The sequence below is a fragment of the Opisthorchis viverrini genome (genome assembly GCF_000715545.1).
Source record: "Opisthorchis viverrini unplaced genomic scaffold opera_v5_63, whole genome shotgun sequence".
NCBI classification, from domain to species: domain Eukaryota; kingdom Metazoa; phylum Platyhelminthes; class Trematoda; order Opisthorchiida; family Opisthorchiidae; genus Opisthorchis; species Opisthorchis viverrini.
The window spans coordinates 1,262,322-1,283,442 of NW_008751719.1; the positions used below are offsets into that span (position 1 = coordinate 1,262,322).

At 42.9% G+C, this 21,121-nt stretch overlaps 1 protein-coding gene across 1 annotated transcript in view; it reads right to left on the minus strand.

Annotated features, from left to right (window-relative positions):
• The window catches only part of T265_04051 (hypothetical protein), a gene marked incomplete at both ends in the record, with an annotated part of 42,349 nt that extends 22,805 nt beyond the window's left edge, over nucleotides 1-19,544 (minus strand). Inside the window, 11 exons of the mRNA XM_009168686.1 lie at nucleotides 2,670-2,878; nucleotides 5,711-5,813; nucleotides 7,935-8,038; nucleotides 10,376-10,456; nucleotides 11,975-12,066; nucleotides 12,218-12,383; nucleotides 14,152-14,241; nucleotides 15,878-15,990; nucleotides 17,177-17,414; nucleotides 19,037-19,299; nucleotides 19,340-19,544. Coding sequence (XP_009166950.1) covers nucleotides 2,670-2,878; nucleotides 5,711-5,813; nucleotides 7,935-8,038; nucleotides 10,376-10,456; nucleotides 11,975-12,066; nucleotides 12,218-12,383; nucleotides 14,152-14,241; nucleotides 15,878-15,990; nucleotides 17,177-17,414; nucleotides 19,037-19,299; nucleotides 19,340-19,520 — 1,640 coding nt within the window. The remainder of the gene's footprint in view (nucleotides 1-2,669; nucleotides 2,879-5,710; nucleotides 5,814-7,934; nucleotides 8,039-10,375; nucleotides 10,457-11,974; nucleotides 12,067-12,217; nucleotides 12,384-14,151; nucleotides 14,242-15,877; nucleotides 15,991-17,176; nucleotides 17,415-19,036; nucleotides 19,300-19,339) is intronic.
• Between the last annotated feature and the right edge of the window lie 1,577 nt (nucleotides 19,545-21,121).

Genomic DNA, 21,121 nt, shown 5'->3' on the forward strand with positions numbered 1-21,121 from the left:
TGTGTCACGTGAAATCATATTTGGAAATTAAAGAAAAGAACGAAGTGTGTGTTCAGCTACTCTATAGTCGAGGGTTTGGTTACCCCAAGATAGTCCCTGCCCTTAAGAACGTGACCAGCGATATAATATATATATATATATATATATATGCAATGGTTAGTTCGTAACCTTTGTTTGGTTTGGGGAATCGTGAGCTCTCAGCCTATTGTTGTTGTATACATAAATCCGAAATATCAATTCTGAGCATTGTAACGAAGCGAAGGGAAATGTTTGTGAGGTGATTTGTATGTGTGGCATGAAATGTCTGAACTCTCTAGGCAATTCTGATAGAATTTGGACACAAATTACTAGGGACCATTTCACAGATTTCTCCAGTGTCACGTATGCCTGTTGCAATAGATGAAGTCTCCAGCGTCGCACGATTCGTGCACAAACGGAAGCGTTATTTCTCAAAAGCACTTGAGTGAGTCGTTAATGTCACAGTGAAGCGCTTGGAATTTGGTAAGTAAACTTGATTGGACGAAATCGAAAGTCACCCAGAATATCTACACAGCCGGCTAGGAGCAGTAAACTAGCTAGAGTCGAGTCACTTGCGCGTACCATGAGACTGGTGATGACCAAGGTACAGACCAGCAAAAGAATCCAATTCAGCTATAAATGTCATACCCCTAAATTACCAGCCACAAAATGGATGGTGTGGCAGTAGAGGATAAAACGCAACCGCAAGAGCCACAACACAAGTGTTATCGTAGTAACAAACCTACCAGTAACATAATGTGCACTAAATCAAGAGGTCGTTGTGACGGAATAGGCCTCATTTACTTATTTGATGAAGGATATCCAGAGGATGATCAAGCATACAGGCGACAAAAAAAAATGCGAAGATTCGTTACACCGAGTGACAACACAGAGGATATACTGCAGTGTGTTCCCGCATCTGGCTACAAAAAATCAAGATAAATGTCTGATTGTCTAGCGGCTAACATACGTCGTTCGCTATTTTTGATGGGGCTAAAAAACGTGATATTTCAGTTCCACGCAAGACCGATGCAGATCAAATGCAGGTCAGACCAAGAAGGGCTTCAGTTGTCCTATGATGAAAACATCACGAGAATCAAATAAAACGGAATGTGTGGGAATGCCATAAGACGATTTGCTTGACAATGCCTGGCTGATGGTTACGGTGCGGAATGCAAAATCTCAAAATACAAGACCTTTTAATTAACAAAAAGAACCATATCAACAAAACAGTCAAAATGTGAGTCATTTGCTCGTTTATTAAGGTGCTAATTTTAGTATTATGGCACTTGGTTATCCTCGCGAGCCTATGTGAGCTGGCGGCACTTTGTATTTAACTGCGAAGCAGGGTTCAAGCAATAATAAAAGCCACTGCATTCAATGAAATCACGTGAAACGGACAATCCGATCAAACAGCAGAACTGAGCCGATCCAGTGTACTGCATCGGCGGATTTAAACTGCTGTGAGGAAATGTAATTACTTGCAGACAGAATGATCACCTCCGAATCCGTTGTAGAGTAAGGGAATAGTTCGGGGTGTCATAGCGTGAATACACAAGAAATATGTCCAAGGAATCTCGTAGGAACACGAAAAATTTCGCCGAACATGCCCGAAATGAAGACACAGTTGAGAATAGGGTCGCAGGGATTTTCACGCTATAAGCGATAGTGAAACAGTGAGTGCATGTTTGTATGACTTAGCTGCAAACACTGTCAGACGACCCCTCTGGGATATAAGCCCATCAACAGCACAGATCGCTTGAATTCATGGCACGTACTAGTTGACAGAAGTAAAAATAAAAGAGGGACGCGAGTATGAAGCTTCCTCCAACTCAAGCTAAAACGGCCTTTGACTGATCAGAACACAGCACAGAATCTCTCTGTATTTCGGATGGTGCCATTCGACAATTCTGATGCATCTGATTCTGACAAATTTTAATTAGCATGAATGAAATGATTAGCAAACTAAAACGTCGCTTACTGTTCAAAATAATCTTAAATCTATTTTCGAAAAAGATTGGTAACAATCGGTAGATTTATTGGCGGGCAACGTTTTGCTTTTGACACAAAAGTTTCATCAGACCAAGTTACTAGGTAACGAGGTTAGTTGAGATTTAAGGCAGGAGGAGAACCAATCAGCTAAGTCAAGCTAGATCTTTTAGGTGTCGGCCAAGAGATTTTGTGTTCTAGGGTGGGTCACAAGGTGTTAAGCTTCCGCTAAAACAGCTTTATCAGCGGCCAATTCATTCCTCACACAAAGGAATGGCCTAACCGCTCAGCGATTAACCGACGTACACCAGCATGCCAGTCGGTTCAGAGGGTTTTTCAACTGACTGAAAATCCGAATCTGATTTTGAACAAGTTTGGTGTCACCGACCTTAATAGATAATTTTGAAAGTCTCCTTTTATTCTTCGGTCCTTACTCCAAAACAAAACAGAGTGATGAGTCCGATCAACATAGGCCTTGGAGCTGAAAGATATTGGTATTAGCCTAATTGGGAACCCTAAAACTTGGTTGTAACTCTAAGGTTGTTGACGAAATGATTAAGATGGGCTTGCATTCAGTCTGAAAGTGAATCCGGTGGGGGCACGCAAACGGGTCAAAGGAAGTGGGTTCAGGAAAAAAGACAAACAGCAAACGATAAACTTACCTGATAATGTGAAAGGTAACAAATGCCTTTGGAAGTCCAAATGAACTGTCCGGATAATACCATAAACGAGAGAGATCTGTATTCATGAGCAATTCCGGGGCCACAGTTGAGAAATCTTTAGGTCTCGGGTAAATGGTGAAGTCAGTTGCTATATACTTATTTGCGGACGGTAACGTCATGTCGAAGTCACACTCCACATTTTGCCAGGCCTTTCGAATATAGAGGGAAAAGGAAAGGTGGAGCACATAACTGTGACCAGCACAAAGAGAAGTCACGAACCACTATTGACTCATCAAGAAATTCGTTGCTAAACCACAACCAGACAATTGAATTCCTTATCCTAATGGCTGTCCGAAAGGTGAGGTCGTAAAAAATAACAAACATACATACATGATTACATTCATGACACTTTTACTGCCTTCTTCAGTTATTACAAAAGCAGTTTCCCCCTGTCCAAAAAGGCAAGGTCATTCAGGACTACTTATCTCGCCGTCTAATGGGGACTACTGTATGTTGGATAGCGCTCAAAAACCACCTTCTTGCTAGTAGGCTGTAGAATCGAATTTCGTCTTTGACAAGCAGAGAGGCCTGTTAGCAAGTTTATCTCGAAAATCAATCTTTGTGTATGTGATTTGTCATTAAAACTTTTGTAAATGGTCATGAAAACAGAAACACCGGTATTGGTCAGTGAGACAGTACAGTAGAGTGCTCGGTAAAATACATCGTAATACTAGCTGAAATCTTGGAACATTTGCGGACCATATTTTATCGACATGTGTTCAGCAACAGGTTAGTAAAGGTAAGGGACACCTATTGAAGTAGTTCGCATGATCTTGAGAGGTTTACTGCGAGACGCGTGCTTGTAAGTACTTTCTGTCTGAGGCAGTTGCTCCAGTGCATTATGACGCCCAGTAATAATTACACAATCGCAGAATACAATTCAACCGTTGGAGTGCGGTTCCCCACAACCTGGTATTTGTATCGCATTTTCTGACAAGTTACTTCTTAATGACACTATCAAGTAAACAAGAACTGCTAAAGGTAGGAAAAAGGCTTGCGGAATGTGGCACGCACTAGTTTGACCCGGTAGATGTGTGCATGACAGTCTGCCCCAAAAAGAATGGAAGACAAACCGTCTAGTCTAGCCGAGTACCCAGCCGGTCGAATCAGTCTACAAGTTTCATGTTGCGCACAACTGGCTTGGAATCTTTGAATGGCCTTCCGTTCAAGTGTAGATTTTCGTTGCAATTCAGGCAAATTATGCCCACATATGGGACGAGTGTTAGTCGTAGAATTTCAAGGGTGGCTCGAAAAATTCAACGTTTTCATGCTATCTTTCGTCGCGCTCTTGAAGTGAGTTCAATAGGAGCATAGAAGTCACTTGTTTCCCGCCATAATTTCAGTCCTACACCTACGTATCCGCATCCTACCAAACGGCCGGAATTAGCTCCTCCTAGTGTAGCTGACGCGGCCGATAATAAGCATTCGCATTTTGTCTTCGAAATTTGAGCTGATTAGCTGTAATTTTCAGGTCAGGCCAAAGATACCCGCGCGTGTTAACATGTGCCTCATCAGGTGATGGTAATACTGGTCTGTTGTGCCATTCGATGTTCTTACCGCGGTAAGAGTTCCTCGAAACGCACACGCAAAAGTTTCGATTTTGCTAAGATTGCTCATGTTTCGCTGTAGTGACAAATTCCATGTGAAACGGGATAACAGGGTGTTGGACCGATCTATCCATCCATTCCTCATCATTCGTTAGCTCAAGACGGCTGATTTGTTAGGAGGCTAGCTTACTGGCCAGAAGGTCCGTGGTTCGAACCCGACTGCTTCTGCCTGGGTTTAGACGACCTGGAAGTATCTTAGCCCTTCCTTCGGTTGACATGGTAGCTAGGAGCCAGAATGATTTTGCAAGTGATGGAGGGATTGGATTTATTCCTGCTTTACAAATCACCCGAGCCTGAGAAAGTCTCATTGCCAGGTTCAGTCCCAGTGTTATCACCGTATTTAAGACAATCCAAGTGAGTGACCGTGAAAGATGGAATCAGTTGTGTCGTTGTATCTGCCGCCATAACGGCGAAAGCCGACACTGATAACTACCGTACAGAAAACCCAGACCGGACCGAACATGAGCCGCGTGTATGAACAAGTGATAGAGCTTGAAATTACATGCATCATGCTACCAAAAAAAGCAACAACCAATAGTGTGTATTCAGCAAGTCATTTGCTGATACCTGGCGTCGGCCAGTTGACAGAAGTCATCTAAGCTAAACAGACACCGTCAGGTCACATGAGAATGAACAGCGTCTACAGATTTCTAGAGAATGGAAGCAGTCCGATGCAACACACACAATTCGTTCACGGCTGGTTTGAGGATTGTGATACCACTCGGTCGTTCAGACCAAAGTGAGGAGTCTTCTTGAGCTGGGCAGCCAGAACCTAAGCCCGAAGAATCTCGCATGCAATTTGTCGAGAAAGCGCAGAGTTAACCCTTGACTGAGGATCAGGTGTCATCCAGCATACTTAGTGCCCTCTCTCCCACAATCACATGTATGGGTGGGCGCCAAAGCAGCAGGAAGCCAAGTTTCTCCAGATACCGATTCAGGTAGAATTCCATACGTCAATCGTATCATCTGCCAAAGAAAGGTCGGTTACAGTCCAGCGAAAAAACTCATTTCTGGAGCAGCAGTAGTCGATCCAAGAACGAAACAAAAAAGAAGGAATTGTGCCTAAGCACTCTCCTAATCTTACGCTTCAGAGACCAAGTCAATAATCAGCACATTTTCTCAGCAGAAATTTCTGATGCGCTAACTCGTGTATCTGTTCGAAGTTGGCAGTTGATTTGAAGGTGCCAAGCTTTGTAAGAGCTTGGTATCACGTCATACCAGACGGAACTAAGGGAGGTTTTGTGAACTCAGGTGCACATTCAGCATGTTATCAGTGTACAGTTGTTGACAAACCAAATCAATAATTCACCATCATTCAAAGACGGCTTCAAGAGATTTCGTAGAGAGAGGGAAGATTGGACACGAGTGCGTTACCTGTATTGTCTTTTCTGGTATGTCCACGCGTAGATAGTGAGTGTTGTACCACCGTTCTATGTCATTGCAGTGGGCCTGATACGATCGGCTGACCAGGAACAGTCTGCAGAAAGAGTAGAAATGAATCGGACTACGCACTATTGGTTGGTTCTACAAGATGGAACCTGATAAGGGTAAATTGCTTATAATGTGCCGTTGAGAAAAAATCATTGGATATGGAAAAATGGTCTACACCGATTAGTTTTTCCATCAGTCAACTGATCCCAATAAATATTCCGTGGTAAATCGACGGATACCGACCATCGGTTGATTCTGGGCGGTTTGTGAAAGCAACGTTAGTGATAAGCAAAACCGCAATCACTGTAGCACCAAAAATAACGTACGCGTAGCTGTGAATACGCGTACGTCTCATTCACTGATGACATCAGCCGACTATGTCGGACGGTCACCGTATCTACCCACGCCATCAGCGTCCGAAAGCAGAGAGTACAACAGCAAACCTAATGTGTAAATTGGTCAGTTCATAGTTGAATGACCAACCGATCTGAGAAAACCTGTGCACCCGTTTAAAAGATCAAATAGACGATTTGATTAAACAATGCGTACTACAGTGCTGCGTGAAATCAAGCCAGGTGTTCGAAACTTCGACCGCCAGCCTGCACTATGAGACCGGACAGGACCCAGCCAGATATTCCAACGGGTACAGACAAACAAATAGATCTCAGTAAGCCCACTCACATGGGGATATTCAAGTGATCCGATTATCCGGTAAAGCTGATGCCCTTCCACTTTTTAAACTTTTCCAGTAAGAAGAAGATACAAAGCCGAGAACTTTTTTTACCTGAGACGTAGAAGAAGCCTAAAGGTATCCGTCATGAAATTTCAATGAACACTGGGATGTTGGGAATATAACAGTTGCGGTTTAAGGGCTGTTTAGAATCACAGTTAAGGAAAACGTACACAGTAATTTGGTTGTAGGTATTTGGGGAATTTGCGAGCACGACTATTGGTTGGTAAACATCGGGGGACAAAAAAACGTGTATTCGAAATCCGTTCGCACTAGGTCTTGTCCACCGTGCAAATTCTCGGCCGCGCCTGAAATCGGGTTCTCGACAGTTTGATATACGATGAAAGCGTGTAACTGCTACTTGGTCTGTGGAGGCTGGATTTTCCTGAACCAACACACGCGAGCAGTGTACAAGAACCTGATGTCCGATGCCTGGGCGGTAGGATCATTCAGTCGAGTGATGTGGATGCGAAGCGCGGAATTCCCGCGGCTATTTACAAGCAATGTGGGTGTGTGGAAGTTTTAGTGTGTGTAGCACTATCTGACTAAACAGATCCAAGATACCAGAGGGTGGTGTAACCAGGACAGTAACTGGGTGGTCGTTTGAGTGGTCATGCGAAGCAACACAAACTGCTCAGGCGGGAGTTGGGTAACCAGCGTGTGCTGAAGGACGATCGGACGACTGGATTTCAAGTTTTGCTAGCGCAAGAATAGGTATGCAATTCTGATGAACTATATTAAGAGCTCGGGTCCAGTATAGCCCTCCTTCGGAATAATCAAGTATAGACGTGAATGTTAGCAAGAAAACAATGAGGATACAGTGTACTTCAGTATGTTGATGAGGTCTGTTCTGTTTTTCTCAGGTGTACGAGTAAAATGGACTAGTCATGTTGGCATGTTCTGTTACTATCTTATGAAGGTGTGACGTATGCATGCTTCCAGGAAGGCTTAACGACCTTCGTCAATAAAATCACGATAAATAATGCATTTGATGTGCGCTTTTGTAAACCCACTCTGGCAGAGGTTGATAGAGAGTAGACTTGAAGGTAAGTACACGACGCTGGAATCCGCTCACCCTGAAATTCACTGGAAATTTATTGCCAGTTTCTAAAATGCGATAGTCCACGAAGCCCGATGAGCTGTCTAACGAAGATTAAAACCCCTGATGAATGAGGTGAGTGCTTTATGGGAGCTAATTATGGGACAGGTAACGTAGGCAATCGTTAGTCATCCCGCCAAGATGGCGTAATTGTTACTCAATTATGAGTTGATAAACAAGAGCCCGATTTGTGTAATAAGAGTCCACATTCGGAACAGTTCCTATAGGTTACAGTACTTTTGGGCAAACTACGATAAAACTACAATAAAGTTACCTTCACCCGTCCACGAAAAGCTTCTTCTCAAAGTTAACATCTGTGCACCGCGAGAAAGGCTTACCGAGAATTGCTAGCATGCAAGCAACCAAGGACGTCCTTTATCAGTTGAGGTTCGAAAGTCCTCAGCAGGTATGGCCCGCGGAGGACATCTTGGGGAGCAAATCGCTGGATAAAAAGGGGAATATTTGTCATTTACGATGTCAATAAACAATACATCCCAACGTAAGGCTCATTGTACGACAGACTATGAGGAAAATAGTGACACCAAATTAGGTAGCACAGCCATCCTTGGATCCACTCATCAGATAGTTCATTGAATATTTGGCATCTAACAACTGCTCCGCATTCAGGCGTGTGACACGAGTTGGAAGATTATTTGTGTAGCCAGTTTATGTGAGCTGAGCTTCAGTAGCATAAGTATTCTACTTCTATGTCCCCAAAGCTCACAGATGATCTGCTTTTTTACGACCAAGGCACACCCCAGACCGGTCAATCCATTCTTGTCTAGTCAATACAGTTTGACGTCTATGTACTCCCACCAGATCCGATCTGTGTGGCAAAATAGTAGCAACGACCTAAGTCCGACAACCGGATATTTTTCAAGTTGTACCACCTACCCGATTTAGGAATTTCGTAGAAGTGCACTTTGTATGTAATTTGCAAACTATCATAGATGAAGAAAACATCTGATACATTAACGAGGGTAATTTACCACAGTTTCAAAAACTACAATATCCTGATTGAATAAGTTGCATCGCCATACACGTAGGGCGACAGTTTCCTACATTTCGTCCAAAAGGCACTCTCTGGTTGTTCCATGCATACTATGGACGGTAATTTTTTCCAACCGTTTCGGAAGTATCCTATGAATGAACACCAGAAAGTCTGGAAGGAACGTCAGGAAGGTCAGATTCCTGAAAGTAACCTCAGAACGCCCGGAACCTAGTGCTCCACCAAAATCTCAAGAGGACAGCCGACAAGCATCCAGGCCAGTCAATCATTCAATTAATTCAGCAAAAGCTGATAAGTGTTCATGCACTCAACCGAATATGATCAGCGTTCAGGTACTTCATTGAGGCAAGTCGATGTTGACGGGTGTTCACCAGCGCCTATCAGACAGCCTGGATCAATGCCAGAAAGTCCTCTTTGAATGGCGTGGGGCCGTTGTAACTTTTGCTCTCGCACTCGCACGAACCGATGCTCTCGCACTCGCTTGTTCGGAATATAGCTGTTGTGTTCCCTTCTGTGAGTCTTTTTTTCAAGCACTGAACACTGGAGCGGGTCAGCTGCAGACACCACAGATTGGCGAATCAGCAGATATAACAAAATAAAACAGAGCTTCTGGTTACGGTAGGATGCATACCCAATGGCCAATAGGCTGATATGAATAAATCTCACCACAGATGAATCAGCAGATATAACAAAATAAAACAGAGCTTCTGGTTACGGTAGGATGCATACCCAATGGCCAATAGGCTGATATGAATAAATCTGCTTAGGACGCGATTCATGCGCAATCATCACCCTGCACTTCTTGAATCCGCGTTTATTAATGAATAATTTTCCTGGTCTCATCAGTAACTAGGTCATTTTGACCAACCAAGGCTGAAAAACTACTTGTTTAAAGGCTTAAATGACTGGCTTGTCGACTGTGGAAAAGATTTTTTGTCTAAAGGCTATCAAATATTCTTAACACATAGACACACCAAGGCTTTGAATTTATCGACAATTAAACACCCTATAAGCGAATCACTTTAATTAGCATGGAGAGGTATGGATAATTAAAAACGTCCTAAACCGTCACCGACAGACCAGCTGACAACATCGCAGCAACACGAATGTAAGATATGGGCAGAAAGCACCGTGAATTTCCTGATGTGGGGAGTGATTTCAAACGTCACAAAAATTGTGCAGCTGGTCAGTTCAGTGAATTTACCTACCACACCGATCAGTTCAGTCGCAAGCATGAAGGCTTTGGAATGGAACTTGAAGATATGAAGCGCATGCGAAGCGGTGCGACTGTATGTGTCGGATTACTAGATCTGATTTGCACCTCTGCTTCAGATTACTCAATATATATGGTTGGAATGCTCCATGCATTCCCTGTGGGACCAGAAGCCTGTTCACCATTTTCAGGTGGGAACAGCTAAACGAGTAGCGTGTGTAAGACAGACTTCGGCCAAAAATCGATTGTGGTTAGACCATTTATCGTCTTACAAGGGAGATTCTGTATCAGAACTATTATAAATCAAAGTGACACAGTCAAAGTTCACTTGTTATTCATCTTCAATCACAGCGGTTCGTTCGCACTGATGAACATTTATGGATTTTTGCGTGATATATAAAAAATAAAACGACGCAAAATAAGGATACATTTAGGTGACAATTCACCGAATTGGTTTTATCAGTTTTATGATTTATTACCGGCTGATGGATGTGAATAAAAACTGTATACAAATAGCCACCAAACTAGTCTACTTTTCAGCCTTCCAAACTACCTACATGAAGATTTGTAGCCAGTTGAACGACGTATTCGTACGGGGGTTCTTTGTCCTTGAACCGGAAATGCAGGTTGTTTAAGGCCTGTGAAAAAAATGAGAAAAGCTTGATGGAAGAACCATACGGATAAGGACGAGTCCATGGAACCTGTTCGCCTTAGAAGCAAACAACTATGATAAGCCTAGTAAGATGGTCATAAGTACAGTGGAGCTAGAATCAGTAGGCAAACAAGCACTGGGAAGCTTGCACATCCACTCCCAGCATATCGACCAGTGGCATGTATAACTTCTTCATGTGAACATACTTGATGTGCGTGAAGTGCACAACTCAGTTCTGTGAGTTGAACTTTCTTGGTTGCGTCTTGTATGTTATCAACTCTGGTTGCTTTTACGTTTGGGGTTTATCTTGGCTAGTCACCACACTCCAGTTTAGTGAATACACAAACAACCGTTTCCGCAATCAAAGCTGTAATTCTACCGTCCGCTCTTTGGGCCAAACTTTATTTTCATAAATGCTCACTCCTAACACTAGACTACAACGATTTCTGGAATTAGCTTTAAAAGTCTTAATTTTTCTATACAGTATTTCTTACTTGAGGTAAACCGTTTACAAGCAGCGAGAAAATAAACAACGTATGTAAAAAATGCTGACCAACGTACAAGAACTGAAGGCGATGATTAGTTCCGACTGCTTTAGTGTATATATTCGGAAAACGCAGCCCAGCAACTGTCATACCTAATTTAATCAACGCTTCTGTGAAAACATCCAATGTTATAGCTAAAATTTGGTGAGAGTTTGTTCTGCGCTTCAGTAGAATTGGGGCCAAAATCCCCGGCAGAAATGTACATTTTTGTCTCTGATGTAGAGAATCATTTAAGGTCCCGAATAAGTGCATCAACATTAATTTGTGTGCGTTCAATGTATTATCAAATAATCAAATCAACAACATGATAACGAAAGAATTCTGTTGGTTGTTACATTGTAAAGCAAAAAAATTCAGCCACTTCTAGTGTGTTTTAACTATGAGACAATAATATAGTTACAAAAAGCAAATTCCACGATGGCATTGATGCTTCACTATCCCACAACAAAACTAGTACTCGGTTGGGCTTAAAAGGATTATACATTAGAGCGAAATTTTTTCAACGTATTTCGTCTAGTGGAAACATCCAACATCGAAGCAAGGACGATGCTTGGTGAACACCTATTTGAAGTAGGACAACCAAACATCGATTACGGGTGAACGCATAAAGACTGAAGATTGTAGAGGTTTCCTAGTTGTGGCGCAACACAACCACTAAGTTCCTACACTCATCCTCCCATTCGTTTTCCGTAAAAATGGTTTCAAGTGAACTCAGAATTGTACGATGGTGAAACGCCGGTGTTCGTTGTCGACGTGTTGTGGAGGAGGGTGATAACCGTATTCGGTCGGGAATCCTCATACGGAAGACTCAAACCGAAGAAATACTGTGATGAATAGCGGATTCATGAAATGGTCACTTAGTCATTGTACTGTTCACTCAGTTGGACAACTTAATTGAGAAGACATCATCAGTGCATCGTAGCACATTCCTTAGTAAGAATATACCAAGGAGTACTTACTTGGTTTTCGAGGAAAATCCACTCTTGAGGTTCCTGACTGCGGAGCATTTTTAGATACTGATACACTTTTGTGACAATGTCATCAGCATGACCTAGACAGCAGCAAGGCACAAGACATTGCATTAAAAAGAAGTGTAAAATGGACCTGTGAACAAATTCACGTCGTAAACAAAGCCAGGTAAACCAAATATAGCTCCGTGAAAGTAACAGAGTTTGCCGAAATCAAACAAACCACCGACGTACCCAAGCCATTCTCAGTAAGATCCATGCTAAGGATGATCGAAGCAAATCCTTTTCCAGGGCGACTTACGCCGCAGGATAATCGGTTTACCCAGCCTAACTTTTTCAGCATACTCAAAAGGCTTCCATGACCTTCATGACCAAGCAAGTGAGTGACGTACGCAGTTGGCTAAGAGGAAAATGTAAAATTTTTGGTAGTAATTCTAACTGAAAAATGACTTTCTGGCTCATTATATTACTACACCGCCTTCAAGTGTACACTTCAATGGTAAACAATTAGGCTTTACAAATGGTTTCAGTAGCAATGTTCCGAAAGTATATACAGGGGGCAAGCGTTTCACTTTGACTTTTTCAGCAACAAACTGGTGAAACCGGGTTCTCAGATTTGAGAAAGTTTGATCCCAAAGGGTTCAACGATAAGCAAATATATATGTAATCCTTAGTTACCTCATGCTGTTGTCCGTGAAGCAGAGGAACAACCAACCTATAGGGGTCATACACGATACAACAACCTAGCTCCTTGGGTTCAGTCGCTAATCTGTCATGCAGTTACATGAAAACTATATGTATCAAAGAAAGCGCCCCAAAAAAAACCAGCAACCGCATTTGCACAATGTACCAACCTTCCATGCCAGTTTATGCTCTCTTAAAGTTCATTCTTACTATTAGGGTCCGTGGTCCACTGTGATGTCCCAGTTTCACATGCATCTCAGCTATCTGCTCACTTCCTGTTACTGAAAACTGCCAAACAAGGTCCAGCTTACTCAGTGGACGATCACCCCTGGGTCTCTGGTAATCAGTTCAGTATTCCGTGATACAGCAAATCAATACACTGGGGCGTTCTATGGTGTGCGCTGTTTCAGTATTGGATGGGAAACGAAAATTAGAGAAAGAAACGGACTGCATCGAGTGGAACCAAATTTTCAAGTGTAAGATAGCACTCTTGTGCCAATTCTAATGTTTATTCATCTAATGAATGTACTTTAAAGATGAAGACTACTTCCTAACAAAGTGCATTTCTCCTTCCAAATACCCAGTCTCTTGATCCCTGCGAATAAGCAATAGATTAGGGTTTGATAAACATGATCTTCGTTGAAAATATACAGGTCATAGCTGTGCTTGACCAATATCCTTGCGACAAAACACCAAGCTACATCACGAATCAACTTTATCATCCTCGCGATCTGAATATTAATACCTCGTTGCAAGACAAGATCTTAGTCGGATGACGGATAAAAAATGTTTCGTGTATTGTTCCGTCTTTCACTTAGAAACCATTTTCTAGCTAGTCGAAGCAATCATCCCACGGTGACTATTCAGCATGTTTCCAGTCTGTTTGAATCGCGGGACACCAATGAGCACTAGTATGTCAGCAAAACAGTATAAATATGGGGTTTGTAGTTATCGCAAATGTATGTACACATTTCGACCACCGATTTCCGATAAATCTGTTCACTGGCACTCGGAGTACTCCACCGGTGATCGGTTTCTAGCAAAGTTGCAGAAGTCCATTACGTTTATCCCACTCCAGGAACTTGTGAAGAGGCCATCAAGTTGGAGTAAATGACTAAACAAATACTGGTTACTTGGGAACTTAAGCCAAGGCGCAAAAGAAGTGAGGTCGGAGTCAACTGACACACGCTGCCTATCTTGAGAGTATTTCCGGGACTTCAACCACTTTTAGACGAACGGCGTGCAAATCATTTGGTTACGAGGTCACGCCCAAAATGAAAGTCTCAAAACTCTGCTGGGTTCCAACTTCAAAAGCTAGGGTCAGTAAAATCTGTATAAAACACCAACTAATGCATACTGTTTTCTAAAAATCTAGAGGCATACAAGTTTGCTGTAACCGGAAATGAAAAAGCCAAATATCCAACAGCCCCTCAATCACAAACCATAAGCGGAAAGAAACTTATCGGAATATTTCAAAGACTCACCCGAGATGCATACATATCTGTGTAATCCTCGATAGGCCACATAAGGTGGAGTTGATTCAGCTCCGTGAGTGGAGTCATGTAAATTTTTTTCTGGAACACAAGACATTGTAAGGAAAATGTTGTGTGTTCCATGAACTTGTTTCGCATGATTTTCACTGTATAGCTTTCAAACTGATGTGCAACTTTACAACTGCTGTTGAAAGGATGAGGACTACTCCCTCTAGCAGTGGTAAGGGCACTGAATACCCATTTACTGCTTGTAGTGTTGCCAACAATGATGATGCCTCGTACATCGCGAAGCCATACGGGAGCACCGAAGGGCTCTCGAACGACCCACAGGTTCATTACACGAGCGAGTTCTTTCAAGTATAACCCAGCAGATACGAGTGCAAGTACGAAGCGTCGGACAAGAGGATTTTGGTGCTGGTTTAGAAAAAAAGATTGCACAACCTGCTAAACTCACAACGTGGCTGTACCAAGCCGTGATCGGATTGTGGTTCACATCTGGTACATCACAGCACATCCAGACTAGTTCGCGGGAGTTTGGCAAGTACTGTATATATAAAGTGTTTGTAGCTCCTTCAGTCACACAAGAAGTGCCACTGAGCATAATACTCGGGACATGAACGAACATTTAATAAAAACAAACCATCTGCAGTAAGTTTCATTGCTGACTGCGAGAGCTAGGCAAAAGCCTAGACATACTTATTGTAGAACACGGTGGATTGTCGGAGCAATCAATTCTCACGGCTCTACTCGACGAAGTAGTTGCGTCTTAATAGGAGTAGCTTGATCGTCCGCGAGAAACTGCTGTATGGATACGGCCAACGTCACACATTTTGGTTTTGTTTTAGCAAATCATTCATGATACTATAAGTTAGGTTAATCATACAGCTGTAATTTTCCATTTGGAACAACCGTAAAAACTCACAAATTCGACTGCCTTCCCAGATTGTGCTACGTAAATGTACTAAACTGAGCAAACCTTTTCTTTCATCACGGTTATGGGATTTAGCTAGCTATGTTCTTCGAACCCCTGTCTTATCATGTAAGGATATTGGCTGGTCAAAGCACTCGAAATCCGGTAAATTCTCCACTGGTTTTGATTGTTTTCCTGAAGACCCAAAAAACGAATTTTTATTGCGTTTAACCAGGCTGGCACTAACGAACGACCTGCTTTAAAAGTACAGTAACTTCAAGCCTCAAAAACCGTACGTTTTCACGACGAAAAACATTCGAGCGGCATAAATACAGAGGTCTGGAAAGAACAGGAACACAATCAAAATAAAAAATTCATGCTAAGGTATTGCACATTCTAAGTTGCGTCATAAGATCATGGTCGGACACATGTCTATCGCTGTGTACATTTTTTGACACCACACGTTACTTTACTTANGATCATGGTCGGACACATGTCTATCGCTGTGTACATTTTTTGACACCACACGGATCGAGAAAACCACCGTTACTTAGCCTTCGTCCCGCTGATGAACGACACAAGTCCACAGTATCTTCATGCAGAATAACGTCCGTCAGTTTCCTTTCGTCTCATAAATAGACTCGAAAAGTGTATGACTGAGTGTCGTTAACTTGTATACTCGTTGCCAAGTAAGCCAAAGTATGGACACATTAGCATCATGATTGATGGAATAGAGAAGAGATTCGTCTTTCTGATAAGCTAACTTTGAAGGAAAAAGCGCACTAAGTTGCATTGCGAGTTCCTTACTTTCAAAACAACTTCAACCCATGGGGAGTCCTCCCACTCAGGGACATCGACATCGAAGTTCGGGATTAGCGAGAATGTGTCGCGAACCATGGCTTCTAGTTTCTCAACAGGTTCTAAAAAGAGAGGAAGTTAGTTAGTCATAACCAAAAATGGGTACGTACGCAGAAAAATCGCCATTATTTATCCAAAGTAATACCGGCTTGTAGATAAGTAGATAAATTGCTTGCACTGTCCCGAAACACTCAAAGCTGGACGTGAGGCCAGAAAGTGATCGACGATAAACCCACCAGTTCTGAAGATGAATCTCGGGAATTCTGGAAGGAGTAATATGTGAAGAATCACACTGACTTCTGAAAGGTACGCTGCCAATAGTGGTACGGGGTTTTTCCCTAGTTATTAGAAACCGAAGCTTTTGGTGAGTCTTACGGTTCTGAAAACAATCGGCACCAAGTCAAATGAATGGCCGGAGGGTTTGCAAATCAGAATATAATCCGTTTAAGTAGTCCCCATCTCCAGCAGACCTTTCTCTAGAAACTAAACACACACTTTATACTGGGATTTGGACGGAGCAAATCGATGAACATTGCGCATGGGACGCTTGCAAGGATCGTCAGGACTGCAGGGTGGATCCATCGGGTGTTGATCCAGGTAAGCGCACTAGAACAGCATACCAGAAAGGGCTTCTGGCCAAATTATCACCTACATGATTTGAAGGTCATTAAATCAAGTAAGCAACTTCAGATTTTAGTATGAAGACCCATAACTTCTCAAGGATACTGCTCTTAAGTGTCTTATCGTCCGCGAAGGAAAAATATCATTTTCGATGCATTTTCTTGGGTGTTGTATACATTACTGGTGGTTAAGAAACAAAAAATACTGAAACAAGGGTGATCAGCATGGCACCATATTGCATGCGACTTGAGACCTAACCTTGCCGTCCCGGGAATTTATGTCCAATACAATGATCTTTACATAAAAGTGACGGGATATTCAGTCATCCATGAGTGGAAAGGCATATTAGATAGTGGCTAACGAGAACCACTGTCACAGACTCTACGGCAGCAGACTGTCCGAAGTGAACTCTGTTGAAAGAGCGCTGCATCATCAAACAAACTGAGGGGACTGACGTAGGATATCGTTACAACCAGCAAGTGCCGTTCGAAGAGACTATTGTCACCATGAGCCTTGCAACTAATGTTTTTGTCTGTTGAGTTGGGTATTGGGTTGTTAGTATATACCATGACACTGAATCACCGGATGTAGAAAAAGACTCCAACAAACTTCCACCGGATAACTTACCCGATCCAAGAACGACCAGAGCCATCAAATTGGCCGAATACCATTTCCTATAAAACTTTAGCAACTGCTCCTGTAGGTTCATCCCACGAGCACATGCGGATTGAAAAAGAGAAAACCGGTTGCCTGACATGAAGCGGGAATAGTCATGTCCTGGTAGTGACAAATAGCGTTCTAGCTGATACAACCGGCGTGTGTCGTTGCAAGAGTTCTTTTCATGTTCCACCTGAATGGCGTTGATCTAAAGGATTGTGAAAGCGGATTAGGGACTAGCAGTTTGTGACGAAATTTCAAAAGGGTGATGGACAGTCCAGGGAGATTGGGATGAATCCACACCATTTTAATCTTACTAGCTAGTCCTCCGTGCTCTCAACACCAGAACTGATGAAAACCAATAGGGGTGGTTAGGCTGCTTACTGATTTACTGGCCATGACTTAATCCAGATACTATCCTTCAGAGCTATAAGCAGCGTGGGGGATACTGTCTTCCTAGCAAGTCAAAGGTAGGGCTGAACCACAGAATATCAAGTATCGTCATCATCAGATATAAAAACCGCCTACTTGCTGTGCAGTGGTCATAGTTGACAGTTTCGATAGTTTGCAGATAATTTGCAGAGGTTGAGCAGATAGCTATCCATTACAGATGGTAGCTGATATGACTGTTGCATAGATACAGGGATGCCAGTGGAACTTTTATTGGGAAATCAGGAAGGGAACTATGCATTGAAGGTAACAGCTTGAATGTACGAGCGCCAGTGAAAGCGCGACTAGGCCATATCTGACAACGTCTCTCTAACCATGCAAAAATTCCTTTCATCAGAAAGCTTCTGACTACACTTTCACACTCTAGGACTCTATTGAGAACATGATGGCAGTAACTTCTTCCTATTCGTCCCAATTCGACTAGTCCCTAAAGGATATCCTTCGTCATAAGCGTGAGGCCATGCAAAAAAGGCTGGATTCTATGTGTATTCAGTGCCAGGCTTTGGTGATGTTCCAGCTGATACGAAAGCTCGTACTAACTTACCATACTGATCTGTAGCTATTTACTCCAAACCCCTCTGTTCACCATTGTCACTGGCATCAGTCACTTCACCATCGTCGTTTCCTCGCTGACGTCAGCCTCACTATCGCTATCACTGACAACGACACCATCGTCGAAAATCAATCGCCGAAACAGTCAACCAAAACTAGGATGACAGACTGAAAATGGTGCTCATATTGCTGCTATATGTCGTCTCCTGCTTATATCTGAACACACTTTCAAGTTTTAAATTGAAGATAAAATTTTCTTCGACATCTAATCTTGTGACGAACCACTCAACTTTGATTGCAGAGCTACGAATAGCATCTGCCAAGGTACAAGGTGTGCCGCTTAGAACTATCTCTTTCATGAATAATGGGTTGTATTTCGAATGCTGAATGACAAAATCAGACGAAGCTGAGGACCAAAAATCAAACAATTGAGATGAGAATAAAACAAGGAATTTTAAAGAACAGCAGACAGGTTTCTAGAGCACGCAAAAGCTATCTAGTACGCACCTCAACCAGCTGGTTTCCGTAAAGAATAATGGGCTGTTTTAGAAATATGTCAAGCACTAAAGAAGGAATACTTTGGAGTGCAAAGATATAGCGGATTCCTTCAAAAATTGACGGGATGATGAGAGAACCATTCAGCCACCAGAAAGACCTCGACCGATTCTCTTTAACTGACCCCCTTCTCTACAAGAAACTACTTAGACTAGGTCGCATAAGACCACTGTATACAGTCTTTTAGGCGGGAGGTAAACAGTGCCCAATACTACTCCGAATAGCTCTTGTATATTACATAAAAATAATACACAGTATAACAAACATATGTACCTCACGTTCTGTTGCCGATTCCGTAAACAGTGGTCTGATGAAAAAATTAGCGAACATATCTAGTGCTTTGGTAAGGTGATTTTCCTTTATTTCGAAGGAAAAGGAAGTTTCGTCAGATTTGGTGCAGGCACTGCATTGTCCTCCGTGTTCGGAAACATACTTTGTGTACGTGTGTTCTTGTGGATACTTCTCTGATCCCAAAAATATCATATGCTCACAAAAATGAGCAAGTCCTGGCAACTGTGGCGGGTCGCAAAGTGAGCCTAAACTTCGAATTCGTATTAAGATGAACGTGTGACCTACCTACATTCAAAGATAGACAAGCTGCCGCTTTCTCTGTTTCGGGATCGTTGATAAGAAGCACACGAAGACCATTTTTTAAGCTTGTGTATTTGTAGTTTCGATCGTCATATGGTGACTTGGTGACATTGTTTCCACGCTGTGCAGAGGTCGCTTGTTTGATGGAGCTTGGCTGATCGGTCATTTGTGAATGTAGGGGTGCAACAACCTGTAATATAACAAAACAACGGACTGAAGTAAAAATACGATGGTGGCATTTTTTCTCACATTGAGCGATGACAAATGCACTTAGCAGTCAGTCCAACTGGACGGTGCAATGAGTTTGTATATCCAACACCAAAGCAAATCAACCAGCTGTGCAACCTCTTCGCTACTGTTATGTAGCTTGCTTCACCTTACCTTGCACAAACTGCCTTCCGTGTGGGGATGGATCGGATCCTATATCGTCCGGGGATTCAGCCACCTACGGTCCACAATTCACAGCAAAATCTGATCCACGGTCGATGTCTGTGAGCGACATGAAAAGGTCGGCCTTAAAAATCGAAGACTCCGATTGCCCAAAGATTGACCGTGACCGCTGATACATTATTAAATGCGGTCAAAATACTTCGAAAACAACAGTTCTGGTGCTGATAAAGAGAAGTTGCTGTGCGCAGTCGCATTAGGAGTGAAGCAGCAATGCATTACTCTCTGCGTCATTAGGTCTGTCCAGCTCTGGGAAGCCAAATGGGCTTGGCCATTGAGTTATTGGCTCTTGGAAGGGTCTGTTAAGATGATTCTAACAACCACTGATTCGCAGTTGGGACTTTTGAGTCAGGTTAGTGACAGAGCCCCAAAACAGAACCCTACACCCCTTACTGCCTCGTGGGTCAGGCTTTCAAGTCAAAGGGTTAAGATGGAGTATCTCAACCACCCCCTTTCTTCGGCTATGGCAACAAGGAAGTAACATTCGCCGTTGCAGCTCTTCGCCCGCCAGCCCTTCGTCTCTCCACTCATCGAATGATGGAGTGCGCGTGAGCCATCTGTCAGTACCCTAGCCATTGTTGCCGGTATGAACTGTCGACCACAAAAACAAATCAAAATAATGACTTACTACCCTCAAGAGATCTGACGCACGTTGCAGCTTTCAATGTCCGTGATCTATGTCAAATTGGGCAACCAGCATCCATTGCTGAAACCTTACCTCCCTTCTCTGTGAATGTACGTTGTACCTCCAAAACACGCCACGATTGTGCACTTCAAGCCGCTCAGGACTAGTCCAGACGTTCCACACTTCACTCTTTAAGTAGCTAGTGATCCTGACACAATGGTTTGTGGTGTCGACGATGTAAGAGTTGCGCTCAACTACGAGGCTGAAAGCGATTTACTGTGTTAGATCCCAGTAAACAGTCGTTTCTACGCTGTGCGGTAGTCCAGATCAATTAAGATCAACGCAGGTAGATGTGGTAAACGGTGTTTATTTGTCGTACAAGCATACGCTCCGACAGATGCAGTACTGGTGTTGAGAAGAACGGGTTTTGAGCGATATCTGTTGCAAATACTCTGTCTGCAATAAAGACTGATATATTAAGCCTGTTGGGTGATGTGAGTATCCAGGTTCGACGACTAAGCCCGGAGGAAGTACAATCTAATGGTAGATTTGGAGTCGGTGATCAGCCCACGGACAATGTGAAGCAACTTCTTCAGTTGTTTGCTGATATTAGTCTTTTCCTGGCCTGTACGAACTTCCAGAACGAACACTCACACTGAGTCACTTGAAGGTCGGCAACTGCAAGAGAGTCGTGG